Source organism: Chionomys nivalis, chromosome 7, assembly GCF_950005125.1.
Source record: "Chionomys nivalis chromosome 7, mChiNiv1.1, whole genome shotgun sequence".
Taxonomy (NCBI): Eukaryota; Metazoa; Chordata; class Mammalia; order Rodentia; family Cricetidae; genus Chionomys; species Chionomys nivalis.
Genome location: NC_080092.1, coordinates 12,063,612 through 12,079,199, shown reverse-complemented (window position 1 = coordinate 12,079,199; position 15,588 = coordinate 12,063,612). Strand labels below are relative to the sequence as shown.

The window sequence follows — 15,588 nt, the reverse complement described above, 5'->3', positions numbered from 1 at the left end:
GTTTTTTATCTCAAATATAATAAGCATGTTTTACTGTTGAGTTACATTTTTTTGTTGCTTTTTTTTTTTTTTTTTTTTTTTTTTTTTTTTTTTTGGTTTTTCGAGACAGGGTTTCTCTGTAGCTTTGGAGCCTGTCCAGAACTCGCTCTTATAGACCAGGCTGCCCTTGAACTCACTGAGATCCACCTACCTCTGCATCCTGAGTGCTAGGATTAAAGACATGTGCCACCACTGCCCAGCCCTTTTATTTCTTTTTTATATTTGTTTTATTTATTTGGTTTTTAAATTTTATTTTATGTGCATTGGTGTTTTACCCGCATGTATGTGTAAGTGATCAGATCCCCTGGAGCTGGAGTGGAGGAGTGGTGCTGAGAATTGAACTCAGATCCCCTGAAAGAGAAGCCAGTGCTTTTAACAGCTGAGCCATCATCTCTCCAGCTTCTCTCTCTCTCTCTCTCTCTCTCTCTCTCTCTCTCTCTCTCTCTCTCTCTCTCTCTCGGTTTTTTGAGACAGGGTTTCTCTGTGTAACAGTTCAAGCTGTCCTGGAACTAGCTCTATAGACCAGGCTGGCCTGAAACTCATAGAGATCCACCTGCCTCTGCCTCCCAAGTGCTGAGATTAAAGGTGTGTGTCACCACCATCTGGCCCCTTTTACTTTTTAATTGACAAGAATTACATATATTTATACAATACAGCTTGAGGAAAGCCTCTTATTACACTTTTTCAAAACAATGATTTGTTTGTTCTTTTTTTTTATTTATTTATTATGTATACAATATTCTATCTGTGTGTATGCCTGAAGGCCAGAAGAGGGCGCCAGATCTCTTTACAGATGGTTGTGAGCCACCATGTGGTTGCTGGAATTGAACTCAGGACCTTTTGAAGAGCAGGCAACGCTCTTAACCACTGAGCCATCTCTCCAGCCCGATTTGTTTGTTCTTTGAGAATTTCGTAATTTCGTGAAATGTTTGATTTTATCCTTTCCCCTCCCCCAACTCCTTCCAGCTCGTCCCCATATTCTTATCCATCCAACTTCAAGTTCCTCCTCTCTAAAAGCAACACAAGCATGGAGTGGGGTCTGTGCTGGTCACACGTGAGCAGGAAGCCTGCCCTGACGTGTGGTGCTGGGTGCTGTGCCAGTGCCACTCCACGGAAAAACTCATTTTCCTTCTCCCAGCAGTTACCTTCTGCGAGTAGCGTCCCGGTTAGGGCTGGAACTCCGTGCCCCCTTTTCCACGGCTGGGTTGGGAGTTTTTCTGGCTTGAAGTTCTGAAGATCTTATGTACGCTGTCCCCATTGCGTGACCACCTCTAGCTCTTAAGATCTTTCCGCCCCTTGTTTTGCATGGATGACCGAGTCTTGAGAAGGGTGTAGTATGGGCTTCCCAGTTAGGGCCAAGCCTTCCAAAGTCTTTTATTTTCTGCAGAGGCTGTGATAGGCTTCTCTGCTAGTTATCATCTACTGCGAAAAGAACCTTCTCTGGTGAGGGTTGAGCAATGTGTTGATTAATGTGTATAACAATATGTCATTAGGAGTCATTTGATTGCTACATGCATTTAGCAGAACAGCGGTAGGTTTTCCCCCAGGGTTCATGACCCTACTGAGTCACAACTTCTTGGAACTGTTTTGTTGTTGTTTTTAAGACAGTCTCTCTCGTATATTACAGGACTCTCTGGAGTTGCTAAGTAGGCCAGACCAGTCTCATGTTTATGGCCATCTGCCCACCTTAGACTCCTGAGTACTGTGGTGACAGGTGTGGTTACAGGTGTGCTCTGTCGCGCTCAGCTAATCGCATTGTTTTTATAGAGCGGTGGGTTAAAGCAAGGGAAAATACTGTTGCTTACTATTTGCTGGAAGTCGTGATGGCGTTGATAACAGTGATGCTTCTTTTAGTAATACTCGTCACTGTGGGAGTTTACCTGCCGTACATAAAGATGAGGAACACCTTTGAAAACCTCCAGAAGGGGGAACTAACCCCTGCTTGTTTCATATTAGATGAAGGCTATGTGGTCCAGCGGAACATCTATGCCTGGGAGTCTCTGGGGATAGGGAAGTACCTGACTGCTCTGGCTGTCCTGGGACCTGTGTACATCATCCTGCTTTTCCTCATTGAAGCCAATGCATTTTGCAAACTGAGATCCCTGCTTTCTGGCTTTGTTAGGAAGGAAAAATTGGTGAGTAAATAGAGGTGAGAGTCATGTAAAAACAGGTCAAGGCCTGGCTCTAAGGCAGTGGTCCTCAGCCTTCCTAACGCTGCGACCCTTTACTACAGTTCCTCGTGTTGTGTGACCCCAACCATACAATTATTTTCATTGCTATTACATAACTGTCATTTTGCTACTGTCATGAATGGTAATGTAAATGTCTGATATGCAGGATATCTGATATGCGACCCCTATGAAAGGGCTGCTCTACCCTCAAAGGGGTAGAACCCACAGGCTGGGAACCACCGCTCCAGAACTTCCTTACTGTGTTCTTTAGCTACCTTGATATATCAGAGGGATCCCAGGGCAGAGAGGTGACAGCCCATGTCCAGGGACCCTCAGAGGAAGAGAAGAACTTGACTCAGCCCCTGAGACCCTGCTCCATAGATGGACACCTGGGGTGTTTTAAAGGCCAGCTTCTCGGCTGAACAGGAACAAGTCCCTGGCTTGCTAGAACACCTTGTGAAACACCTTCTCCGCAGTCAGCTATGAGCAGCCTAGAGAAAGGTCTGTTGTGTTAGCTCGTGGAACCAGCATCCTCTAGAGGACACTGGAGGGGGTGGGCTTTTGTTTCATCTTCCCTTTCCTGGGCTTTACGTTGATTTCTTCTGAAAGCTGATGGTTTATGATTTGCGTGCCTACCTCATCACGGATGCAGTACCTTCAGGGTGCACCACAGAGGCCTGGTTCCTTGACGCCAGCAGCCAAGCTCTACCTCCTACCCCTTACATGTCCAGTTACATGTCCACCCTTGTCTTGGGAACACAGGGAATATTCCTCGATGTAACAGAGCCGGAAGATGAAGATGGAGATATACTAGATGAGGCAGAAACCATCAAGTTTTATTTTGAAACATTACTAAAGAAAAATCCACTTATTGTTAAAGAAGTGTCAAAGGTAAAGTTAGATTCGTCTTTACTCCTTTAGGTGTTTTTGTTTTGTTTTGTTTTGTTTGTTTGTTTTTTGTCTTTTATCTTTTTGTCTGTTTGATTTGGGACAGGGTCCTGCTATACGGCCTACGTGGACCTACTTCTGCCTCCTGAATACTCTGGTTACAAGCATATGTCATGCCTGGTTCTTATAGATGGCTTTAAAAAGCCAAGGATACTTTTCTTGTGGGCATTTTACACACAGAATCAGTCTTCTGCTGGGCTTGTGGACGGTCCACGACGGCAGACAGGCTTCCAGGGAAGATAGACTTAGTGAGGTTTCTCTGTCTGAGAATGAAACACACCTGCGTTCATTTTTATACTCAGAGACAGAGATCATTGTACCTTTATTGTCTCTTCTGTGGTCTCCTGGTTAAAGGGAGGGCTTGAGAATGAGAGCCATGCTTGCTAAAAGCCTGGGAAAGAATAGAAGGATGAAATAGGCTTGACCTTTCCTTTATCCAGATAACAACTGTGGAGGCGCCAGGTGGGCAAGGGCTCTGGAAACCAATAGAGCCTCCCGCACTTATGAGATTCCTAGGAAGAATTTCAAAGGCACCTTTCAAATATCTGGGTATTTTATAGGATTCCCCCACCCCAGGTTTGTTAATCATGTTGTTTTCCTTCCGTATCTAGTGATTAAAACACACAAAAAAATAGGGATCTGGAGAGATGGCTCAGCAGTTAAGGGCACTGGTTGCTCTTCCAGAGGTCCTGAGTTCAATCCCCAGCAACCACGGGGTGGCTCACAACCATCTGTAATGAGATCTGATGCCCTCTTCTGGCCTGCTAGCATATATGCAGGCAGAATATTGTATACATAATAATTAAATCTTTAAAAAAAAAATAAAACCAGCCCAACATGCTTTTGATTCCAGTACTGGGGTGCTGTGGAACAATCTGCACACTGCAAATATTTATTGCTCTCATTGCTAATAAAACGATGATTGGCCAATGACTAGATGGGATTTTCAGGGCAGAGAGAACACTGGGAAGAAGGACAGAGTCAGAAGAGTCACCAGACAAAAAGGACATGCAGGAGAGGTAAAAGCCACAAGCCTCAGCGCAGCACATAGGTTAATAGAAATGGGTTAATTTGAGTTTTAGGAGCTAGTTATTGATAAGCCTAAGCTATCTGCTGAGCATTTATAAATAATATTAAGTCCTTGAGTGGTTATTTTAGAAGCAAGCTGCTTGCGATCCCGAATGACAAAAACTCTGCCTATGCTGTGGAGACAGAGGCGGGTGGATCTCTAAATTTGAAGCCAGCCTGGTTGGCAGGGTGAGTTTCAGAACAGCGAGGGCTACACAGAGAAACCCTGTTTTGAAAAACAAAAACAAACAAAAAACCAAACCAAACCAAAAAAATTAACCCTTAAGCAACATCAAAGGGTTTTATTTGCTCAGAGACAACGAGAAATGGTGAACCAAGATGCCGATGAGCAGGGGCTGTAGGAAGAAAGGGAACTTTGTGGGTAGTGGCCGGAAGGAGAAGGTAGTCTGAGCTTGGGTCATAAGAGGCAGCTCAGACCTGCTAGACAGAGTGTGCAGTGGCTGCTGGCCTCCTCTCTTCATCTCTGCCTCGTGTCTCTCAGGTCTATAAAGGGAAAGTACCTCTGCTGGCTGTGAACAAAGTGTCCTTCACCGTTGAAGAAAAAGAATGCTTTGGCCTTCTTGGCCTCAATGGAGCTGGGAAGACTTCCATTTTCAACATGCTGACTGGGGAGCAGCCCATCACTTCAGGGGATGTCTTTGTCAAGGGTTGCAACGTCAAGTCTGACCTGGCAAAGGTGGGTACGGTGCACAACCAATATCGGTGACTGGATTCAGGGTCATGAAGCTTGGAGCTTGATCTCTAAAAAGTAATCCCCTGAATCTAAATGCACCCTAGATGCTTCTGTGAACTCTCAGTCAGATATAGCACTAGCTCTCAAATGCCCACAGGAACCACGGGGATGAGGGAACACACATCCTCCTGTCATTCGAGGTACCATCCAGGTGACCCAGTTGGCAGCCATGGTCAGTGGAGGTTCCCACCACTGAGGCTCCTCGGATGTTCTCTTAGCTCATTTCTCCTACAGCCACCCTAGTCTGTATCTTCCCTGTTTCTCTGTAGAATCTAGTAGTTCTGGCTTTTCCAACTTCTGCTTATCCCACAGGTTCCTCCTCTTTGTTCATCTCTGTCCCCAACAACTTTTCTCAGACTCTTATTTATTTATTTATTTATTTATTTATGTTTTTTTCGAGACAGGGCTTCTCTGTAGCTTTGGAGCCTGTCCTGGAACTCACTTTGTAGACCAGGCTGGCCTCGAACTCACAGAGATCTGCCTGCCTCTGCCTCCCAAGTGCTGGGATTAAAGGCATGTGCCACCAAAGCCCGGCTCTCAGACTCTTTTAGTAACTCTTTTGTCTTGTTTTGAGACAGGATCTTAAGATGTAATCAAAGAACAAATTTTACTAATTTAAAAAAAAATTAAAAACCTTCTCTGGGTATATAGCAGCTAAACTGAGTTGGGAGAAGGGTTGTATGGTGATCTATAGAACATAACATTCAGTTAGAAAGGCACATTAAGCAACAGTAAATATGGGATGGTGCCATTTGACAAACTTCATGCAAACAATCTGTTCTAGGAGAGCATGTCTGTGTGGGACCCTACATTAGCACAGACGTCTGGAGGATACATACATTCCAGTCAGACCACAGGCCCTGGTGGAGACTCCAGGGCTCTTTATGTAAATGCTCCATGAAGGAAATCTACTGATAGATTACATGTCTAATAGAAAGTATTTCTAACGTGAGAGCCAATGAGATGGTTCAGTGAGTGCAGGCACACTGCAAAAGCCCAAGCTCCATCTCTGAAACCCATCTGAAGGGATAAGGACAGAACAACCCCAAAATTGTCCTCTGGTCTCCAGTTATGAACCCTGGCATCCTTGCACCCATTTCCACCTCTGCACATAGAAGAAGAAGGAGGAGGAGGAGGGGAAGTAGTAGTAACTTCTTTTTTTTTTTTTTTTTTGGTTTTTCGAGACAGGGTTTCTCTGTGGCTTTGGAGCCTGTCCTGGAACTAGCTCTTGTAGACCAGGCTGGTCTCGAACTCACAGAGATCCGCCTGCCTCTGCCTCCTGAGTGCTGGGATTAAAGGCATGCGCCACCACCGCCCGGCTAGTAGTAACTTCTTAAAAAAGAAGAAAAGTAAAAACCAAGATGCTTCTCCTGACTCCTAAAATAAGGGGCACTAAGCGCTTCTGTTTTTGGTACGTGTGGAGCAGGAGGAGGGAACCAAGCTGCACCCCTCCTCTTCCATTCTATTTTTTTTTTAAAGATTTATTTACTTATTATGTACACAGTGTTCAGCCCCATGTATGCCTGCAGGCCAGAAGAGGGCACCAGATCTCTTTACAGATGGTTGTGAGCCACCATGTGGTTGCTGGGAATTGAACTCACAACCTTTGGAAGGGTAGTCAGTGCTCTTAACCTCTGAGCCATCTCTCCAGCCCTCCTCTTCCATTCTTTAGCAGCCTGTTCACCAACACTACCAGCATTGCCATCCTCACACTCCTGGCTCCCTCACGCTGCACGTTCCTCATGTAGACAAGCCTGAGGCGGTGTCCCGGAACTGCTGGGTTGGCAGACGGGAAACTGGCCCAAGAGGCTTCACTCTGATGTGTCTCCCTCCCTCAGGTGCGCCAGTATATTGGTTACTGTCCTGAATTTGATGCCCTGCTAAACTTCATGACAGGAAGAGAGATACTTGTCATGTATGCCCGTATCCGGGGCATCCCTGAATGCCACATTAAAACCTGTGTAGACCAGATCCTTGAGGACTTACTCTTGCGTGTGTATGCAGACAAGCTGATAAAGACCTATAGGTGAGATCTGGGGATTCCCTCATCCTTCCCACCTCCATTTGCAAGATAACCGCAGTTCTCAGTGCTGGGGTGTAGGGTTAAACCCATCAGCTCAGGCATGGAGGAGCTGTGTAGTCCTTGCAACAGAAGATGGGGTGAAGGGAAGCTGGCTTCTATCCCAAGCCAGAGGGAGTTTTTTGTGCTGAGAACAGGTATATGTTATCAAGTGTGATTGTAACCGCTAGATGGGCAGATCTTTGTGTCTGCTTGTTCATGGCAAGCTTCCTAGTGGGTAGGTTTTCATATTAGACCCATATTTACCTCATCCTGATATGTCTCCCAAGAAGTCTGAGGTGGTTTATCACTGTTGCCAGTAACAGAATCCTAACTCAGGTTAATCAAAGCAAGGCAAAAGATTGATTTACGTTTTAAATATTTATTTATTTATTATGTATTTATACAGTGTTCTGTCTGCATGTATGCCTGCAGGCCAGAAGAGGGCACCAGACCTCATTACAGATGGTTGTGAGCAACCATGTGGTTCTTGGAATTGAACTCAGGACCTTTGGAAGAGCAGGCAATGCTCTTAACCGCTGAGCCATCTCTCCAGCCCCACATTTTTACAAACTTTAAAAGATAAATTTCATACTGTAAAATAGTTGAAAATAGCCGGGCAGGAAAACAAAAACAAAACAAAACAAAACAAAACAAAAAGTCAGGCGGTGGTGGCGCACACCTTTAACCCCAGCACTCGGGAGGCAGAAGCAGGCGGATTGCTGTGAGTTTGAGGCCAGCCTGGTCTACAAGAGCTAGTTCCAGGACAGGGTCCAAAGCTACAGAGAAACCCAGTCTCAAAAAAAGGGGGGGCACCAACTATCCAAATCCACAGGCTCTCCTCACACTACACACTGTGCTCCTGTAGGCAGGTGTCCAGCAGTACCCCAAGTTTGGAACTGGAGAGCGGAGAGATGCTGCTGACTGGCCAAATGAATCCAGGTGTCCGATAAAGAGTCCCTGCCCCCAGGCGGATCTCTGTGAGTTCGAGGCCAGCCTGGTCTGCAAGAGCTAGTTCCAGGACAGGAACCAAAAAAGCTACAGAGAAACCCTGTCTCAAAAAACAAAACAAAACAAAAAAAAAAAAAAAAAAAAGAGTCCCTGCCCCTTCCCCTGGTCTGTTGGCTTGAGTCTTTGGCAGCTTTTTATATTTCCTTCCATATTTAGAGGATCAAATAAATTTACATTTAAAAAGTTTAGAAGCCAGGTGGTGGTGACGCACACTTTTAATCCCAGCACTCAGGAGGCAAAGGCAGGTGGATTTCTGTGAGTTGTCGCCAGTTTGCTCTACATAGAGAGTTCCAGGACAGCTGAGGCTACACAGAGAAACCGTGTCTTGAAAAGTCAGAAAGAAAAAAAAAGAAAAGTTTAGACTGGAGTTTTGCACACAGTGAATGCTATGCGAGTTTAACGTGGGGAGGGCCTGGAAGGATGGCTCAGCACTCGAGAGTGCTTCCTGCTCTTTCAGGGGACCCGGGTTTAGTTCTCCAGCACCCACAAAGCAGCTCAAAACTGCTTGTAACTCCAGTTCTAAGAGGATCTGATGCCCTCTGGCTGTCATGGGTACCTGCATGCAGGCACACACACACATATACATAAATTTTATAAATTAAGAAAAAAAATAAGCAAAGCCAGTATAGTGGTGTGCATCTATAGTCCCATGCTTCTTTTTTTTTTTTTTTTTTTTTTTTTTGGTTTTTCGAGACAGGGTTTCTCTGTGGTTTTGGAGCCTGTCCTGGAACTAGCTCTTGTACACCAGGCTGGTCTCGAACTCACAGAGATCCGCCTGCCTCTGCCTCCCAAGTGCTGGGATTAAAGGCGTGCGCCACCACCGCCCGGCTAGTCCCATGCTTCTTGACAGGCCGAATCAGGAGGGTGAGAAGCCAAGGCCAGCTGGGACTACATAGTGAGCATCTTAAGAAAAACGGCTAACTAAAATGGTCTTACACCCTCACTCTCAGATGGGTGGTGCCCTACCCCCAGTACTCACAGAGACCCTTGAAGGGTCTCAACCCTTCAACCTGGACATCTAGGTCCATTCAGACCTTCAGTGAACAAACCAAGTCACAATTCAACCTGAGTGAAGCCGCACCAGAGTAGGCATCACCTCAGAGAAGGAAAGAGTCGGGGGCTGAACAAGTGGGCTTCAACACCGGAGGCCACAATCACCATTCTTCATGTCCCCACCTTTATCCCATCCACACCCAGTGGTGGCAACAAGCGCATGCTGAGCACCGGCATCGCCCTCATTGGAGAGCCTGCGGTCATCCTCCTGGATGAGCCGTCCACCGGCATGGACCCTGTGGCCCGACGCCTACTCTGGGACACTGTGGCCCGGGCCCGTGAGTCTGGCAAGGCCATTGTCATCACCTCCCACAGGTAGAGTTGCATCTGTGGGTCGGGGCAGAGCCAGAACAGGTGGCTGGGGTGGGACCAGGCGAACAGAAGATACGGCAGCAGCCAGCGTAGGCTCTGCCAGGACACTTCCCAGGCTCTGCATGTGGGTACACTCAGCGGGGGGAATCAGGAATGGCCTGACCTGGGCACAGATGCCCTCCTGTCTGCACAAGCCTTTGACATCCAGGGTGGACATCAGACTCCTCCAGCGCTGTCTCGGGCTCTCTCCCTTTCCCCAGTATGGAGGAGTGTGAAGCCTTATGTACCCGGCTGGCCATCATGGTTCAGGGCCAGTTCAAGTGCCTGGGCAGCCCACAGCACCTCAAGAGCAAGTTTGGCAGCGGCTACTCCCTGCAGGCCAAGGTGCGGAGTGAAGGGAAGCACGAAGTCCTGGAGGAGTTCAAGGCATTTGTGGACCTGACCTTCCCAGGTGTGTCATGGTGCTGGACACCCTGCCTGGACCTGTTAGCTGTCACACTCGGGCTGCCCTTTCTAGCCCTCCAGTCCAGCCCTCACAGAAACAGTCTCTCTTTTGTGCAGGCAGCAATCTGGAAGACAAGCATGAAGGTATGGTCCAGTACTACCTCCCTGGCCACGGCCTCACTTGGGCAAAGGTGAGTGCACCTCTTATTTCTCCTGCTCTCTAGAAGTAGCATTCATGTGTCCTCTGCCAACACTGGATATGTTTGTGTGCAAGTCATGAGGCATAAGGTTGAGCTGGAAGGAGCCTCGGAAGTCAGCTCTTCCCACCCCCAGGTTTCAGGGAGCAGGGAGCAGGCCTAGAGAGGAGCTACATGCCCAGCGCCACATAGCAGGCCTCAGACCCGGTGGGACACCGTTTCCTGCCACCATTCCCACAGGCCTGACTCCTTTGGAGGTACTCTGTAGTAGCTGCCTGAGACCAGCACTCTGTGCCTTGTCACAGCTCCCAGAGGATGGCTGTCTCTGCACTTCCCCAGATCACCCGTCCCTGTGGCCACCCCATCACCTACGGGTGGACTGATCTGCAGCAACTGGCTTCCTCTGCTACAGGTGTTTGGCATTATGGAACAAGCCAAGAAGGATTATATGTTGGAAGACTATTCCATCAGCCAGGTGTCTCTGGAGGACATCTTCCTGAGCTTCACCAGCCCTGTGTCCTCCACGAAAGGAAATTTCCAACAAGGACAAGCTGTGCTAGCCAACCCCTCTTCACCCTCTCACTCTGTCTCACCTCCTTCCTCAAGTCCTTCTTATCAGCCTCCCCCGCCTCCATCTCCACCTCCCTCAGAGCCTGTCCTGCTGTAATAAAGACCCTAGTGCAGGGTAGCGTGCTGTGCACAGCCTGCCGTGTTAGTCACTCTGACACTGTGACAGATTCCCTACAGAAGCAGCTTAAGGGTAATGCGGTTTATTTTGGACCATAGTTCAGCGATACAGTCCCTCCTGACATGGAAGTAGTGCAGGAACGTGAAGCAGCTGGCACAGGACATCCTCAGTCAGGAAACACAGAGCAATGAATGCCTGTGCTTGGCTCACTTCCCCTTTCTGTACACTCCCAGATCCCCACAGTGAGTCTTCCCACCCCGACCTAATCAAGACAATCCCCCACAGGCATATCCACGGGCCAGTCTGTTCAGCGATCCTAGGTCTCATCAATTGGCCATCCAAATCCCATCCCTTGGCAACTCAACACCAAAGCACATTACTTAAATCATAGCCTTTCTCTTTGTCCTCGCTCATCTCATAGTGCAAGGTACAAAAGTCCCCATAGACTAACAGCTTTTTTTTTTTTTTTTTTTTTTTTTTTTTGGTTTTTCGAGACAGGGTTTCTCTGTGGCTTTGGAGCCTGTCCTGGAACTAGCTCTTGTAGACCAGGCTGGTCTCGAACTCACAGAGATCCGCCTGCCTCTGCCTCCCGAGTGCTGGGATTAAAGGCGTGCGCCACCATCGCCCGGCTAGACTAACAGCTTTAACAGTGAAAAGTCCACAGCTCACATCTCATCTGAGACTCAAGGCAACCTTTTTTTGGTGTGGCGGGGCGGGGGGGGGTGCTTCAAGATAGGGTTTCTGTGTTGTAACAGCTGTGGCTCTCCTGGAACTAGCTCTATAGACCAGGCTGGCCTTGAACTAAGGGAGATTCTCCTGCCTCTGCCTCTGCCTCCCAAGTGCTGGGATTAAAGGTGTGCGCCACCACTACCCGACTCAAGGCAACCTCTTAACTGTTAAATTCTATAAAGCCCAAAACAAGTTATATAATTGCAACATACAATGGCACAGAGTAGACATTCTCTTTCCAGACTGGGAAAATAGAGCTTAGCAAGGAACCACCAGGCTAAAGTGTAAACATGGAGATCACTGTGTAGACAAGGGTGGCCTCTAACTCAGAGATTTGCCTGACTCTGCTTTCATACTATCAGGTCAATGCAGCGGAATTCTGTTGTGGGCTCAAGCCTCAGCCACGCCCCCCTGGACCACAGCTATGTGAGCTTCCCGGGCTGGCCGTGGAGCAGCTCCTAGGGGATTGCTTTCGAGAAGCCAGGAACCCTTTCGATTCATTCACTTTCAAATAAATCTGGATCTCGACAAAATAGACAGGGATTACCCAAAACAACTCTGTTACTGCCTGCACAGTGCAGAGACTTCTTTTCAGTGGGGCTGACTTAGTTACATTGCTTTCTCTGAACAGCTCAGATATTCGCCTGTCTTCCTAACAAATGAATTCATCACCTTTACATCCATCACTCCAACTCTCACGGTGTGGGAACCAGATTCTAGGTGAAACTATCACATGACTGGCCCTTGGTCGAGTCCATGTCCACCTCTGAGACTCTGCGAACTGAGTTTCCACGGTCCAAAGATGCCATCCTTGCCCCCCAAACTCCCACCGGAACGGCTCACTAAGCTCTGCTCACAGCATTCCGGAGCTTCTCTGGCCCAAAATTTCAAACTCTTCTACACTTCCCCACTTCCAAAGGTCAGGTTTATGACAGTAACGGCAGTGCCTCTTGTCTGTATAAATGTTTTTAGTTGTTTACCTTGCACTGTAAAATATCTTGACAAAAGCATCTTCAGAGTTGACTCAGGTCACTGTCCACTACGGCGGAAAAGACTGGTCTCATCATGTCCACAATCAGGAAGCAGAGATCATGAGTATTTGGCTCCACGTTCTGTTCTTTTTAAACATTCTGAGACTTCCAAGGGAATGGTGCCTCCCACGTGGGTGGGTCTTCCCATCTCAGTCAAGATAAACAATGCTCCACAAGCTGACAAGTGAGATTAGCATCAACCTGCCAGGGTTGCAAGGCTAGTTCACAGCCCAGTAAACCAAAACCGGGGCATCGTCCCAAGTTGCATTCACTGGGCGGAGTGGCACAAGTGCTCCAGAGCCTGGTGCAGAACCCCGGTGCATTTCAGAGGCAGTGAATGCCCCCGAAGTCCGTCTGCGGGCCTGTGGGCTCATCGAGACCTGGCCATGGGAATGTAGGAAGCTGGCGGAGACCGAAGCAGGTGGGAGCACCGAGAATCAGAACCCACGTCTGAGTCCTCTGGACAAGTCACGCTGTCTGGAAGGAAGCAGTGGAAGCTGTGGGGATGGTGTGTGTATATTTATTTCCCTATTTCATCCCACCTCATAATGATGTTAGAGAGTTACCTCTTCAGAGGGGAGGAATGTACGGTTACATTGTTGAAGGTCCATTAAGGGAATGCTATAACTTACTAGCCAAATGGTTGGAATCTCTTTCTGAGTGGAGACATGCCATTGCCTCCTCCCCTAAGAGTTCATTATAGCCAGCATGATGGCACATGCCTTCTTTTTTTTTTTTTTTTTTTGAGACAGAGTTTTTCTATAACTTTGGAGGCTGTCCTGGAACTAGCTCTTGAGACCAGGCAGGCTCGAACTCACTGAGATCCACCTGCCTCTGCCTCCCAAGTGCTGGCATTTAAAGCCACCACTGCCTGGTGGCACATGCCAGCTCTTGAGAGGCAGAGACAAGCAAATCTCTGAGTTCGAGACCAACCTGATCCACAGAGTGAGTTTCAGGGTAGCCAGGGCAGAGAGACCTTGTCTCAATATAAAACAAAAGGAAAAGTTAATTCAGTTGAATAAGTTACCTGACCAAGGTGCAATCCTTCAGGAAGGCAGGCTCACCTAAAGCCATGCCAAAGAGATGGGAGGTGTCTTCATTGCTTTTCTGTTGTCATGAAACACTGTGACCAAGCCAGCTTAGGAGACGATGGGGGCCTTTTCACCCAAACCACCACAGGAGGGGTATTTTCGTGAGATATTATACGTGTCTCTCTCAGAGTCCCAGCCCTCTTGGGGGTGCTTACAGCCATGCAGCTTTGTTAGCTTGACCTTTCCTTTTCTCTCTCTCTTATGAGCATGCTCTCCCTAACACTTTGAACTCCCTCACTTTGGCTCTAAAGCCCCACAACCCCACTCTTTGCTCTATGGCTGCTTTCTGTGATGTGGCTTCCTGCTCGCCAAACTTCCTTGAATAACTCTAAAGGCCATAGCTTTCTGTCTTCGTCTCCTTCATCTCCCTCCTCTGGGCAGCTTCTGATATTTATGGTTTGCCTGCTCTGCAGTTTTTCTTTTAAACTCTAATAAAATTGTGTGTGAGCTTCAAAAAGAAAAAGAAATGTTAAGGGACAGGCTGCTGCTCCTCGTGTACCCTGGACCTGCAGGAACAGAAGAGACCTCCGGAGGAGCGTGGCTCCCACTCGGCTCTCCCCCACACCACACTGAATGACCTCTGTCAGAACCAGAGGAATCCGAGAAGGCCATCTCTTGACCCCGTGCAGATGTGCCAGCGATTCACTTCCTAAGTATGCTTTTTATTTCTTACTTTCTATTATTTAATCTCCATTCTTGCATATATGTGTCATGATGGTTTTTCTTTACTGTGTATATCGCTCAGTTAGATTTTAAGATTGTTCTGTATGTTTCTCCACTCGGTCTCCTCTAAGGCATTCTTTACTAGACATTTTCCCCCCCGACAGGGTCTCTTCACATAGCCCTGGCTGTCCTGGATCTTGTTACGTTGACCAGGCTGGCCTCCCACTCACGGGATCTGCCTGCCTCTGCCTCCTGAGTGTTTTACTGTGCTTTTCAACCATATTTCATATACTTTCTTATTTCTATGTCTTTTCCTCTTCCAGCCTTTTCCTTTCATTGCTTTTACTTTTTAATTGTAATTTTCTATGGCTTTAACAGTCCCTAGAATCTGTGGATTCTAACAACATCCCATACTCCCCACACCTTACTTCCTCGGTTTTTGTTGTTGTTGTTGTTTGGTTGTTTTTTTTTTCCTTTTCAAAAATCAATCTAGCCTTTAATCCAAAGACTCAGGAGGCAAAGGCAGGCGAATCTCTGTGAGTTCAAGGCCAGTCTGGTCTACAGAGTGAGTTCCAAGACAGCCAGCCAGAGCGACACGGAGAAACCCTGTCTCGAATGCCTCCTCCAAAAAAAAAAAAAATCAATCTAAACTGGCAGTGGTGGCGCACGCCTTTAATCCCAGCACTTGGAAGGCAGAAGCAGGCAGATCTCTGTGAGTTCAAAGACAGCCTGGTCTATAATAGCAAGTTCCAGGACAACACAGAGAAACTCTGTTTTGAAAAACAAAAATCAACTAATATCTATCCCATCCTCACCCACCTAATATTATTAATTAAAATACCATTATACTCTGTACTATCCTTGGGTGTTTATCCTCCAGTTGTTATGGAAACCACATGGGCTGCCGCCGTTAATTAGCTGGTGTACGTGCACAGTGGGGCTCCGGCTGTGGTCGCTCTCACACTCACTGTTCCACCCAGAGAATAATGTCCAGGTGATACAGGCACCCTGAGCTGCTGGACTGAGGAACCGACTGCTGAATTTCTACTCCTTCCAAGACCCTCTCAGCTGAAAGAATGCAGCTGATTTTTTTAAAAAGCAACAAAATAACCCCTGATAAACACCAATGCAGTTGCATAATAAACATAAAAAAAACAAAAACAAAAGCGACATAACTCATCCGAAACTCACTAATCCTACAGTAACAGTGCCCGGTAATGGTATTCTTTGAGCATACCCTTCAAAAAGAAATCGAAGAAAAATTAGACTCCCGTGGGTCCAGCGTGGTTCGGCACATAAAGGCATTTGTTGCGCAAGCCTGATGACCTGA

At 47.3% G+C, this 15,588-nt stretch overlaps 1 protein-coding gene across 1 annotated transcript in view; it reads left to right on the top strand.

Moving 5' to 3' along the window:
- Positions 1 to 10,723, top strand: part of LOC130878014 (ATP-binding cassette sub-family A member 17-like) — an 81,545-nt gene extending 70,822 nt beyond the window's left edge. The window contains exons 23-30 of the mRNA XM_057775763.1: positions 1,996 to 2,174; positions 2,973 to 3,101; positions 4,729 to 4,923; positions 6,819 to 7,006; positions 9,248 to 9,418; positions 9,676 to 9,866; positions 9,977 to 10,050; positions 10,469 to 10,723. Of these exons, the coding sequence (XP_057631746.1) occupies positions 1,996 to 2,174; positions 2,973 to 3,101; positions 4,729 to 4,923; positions 6,819 to 7,006; positions 9,248 to 9,418; positions 9,676 to 9,866; positions 9,977 to 10,050; positions 10,469 to 10,723 (1,382 nt within the window). The remainder of the gene's footprint in view (positions 1 to 1,995; positions 2,175 to 2,972; positions 3,102 to 4,728; positions 4,924 to 6,818; positions 7,007 to 9,247; positions 9,419 to 9,675; positions 9,867 to 9,976; positions 10,051 to 10,468) is intronic.
- Positions 10,724 to 15,588: the final 4,865 nt, after the last annotated feature.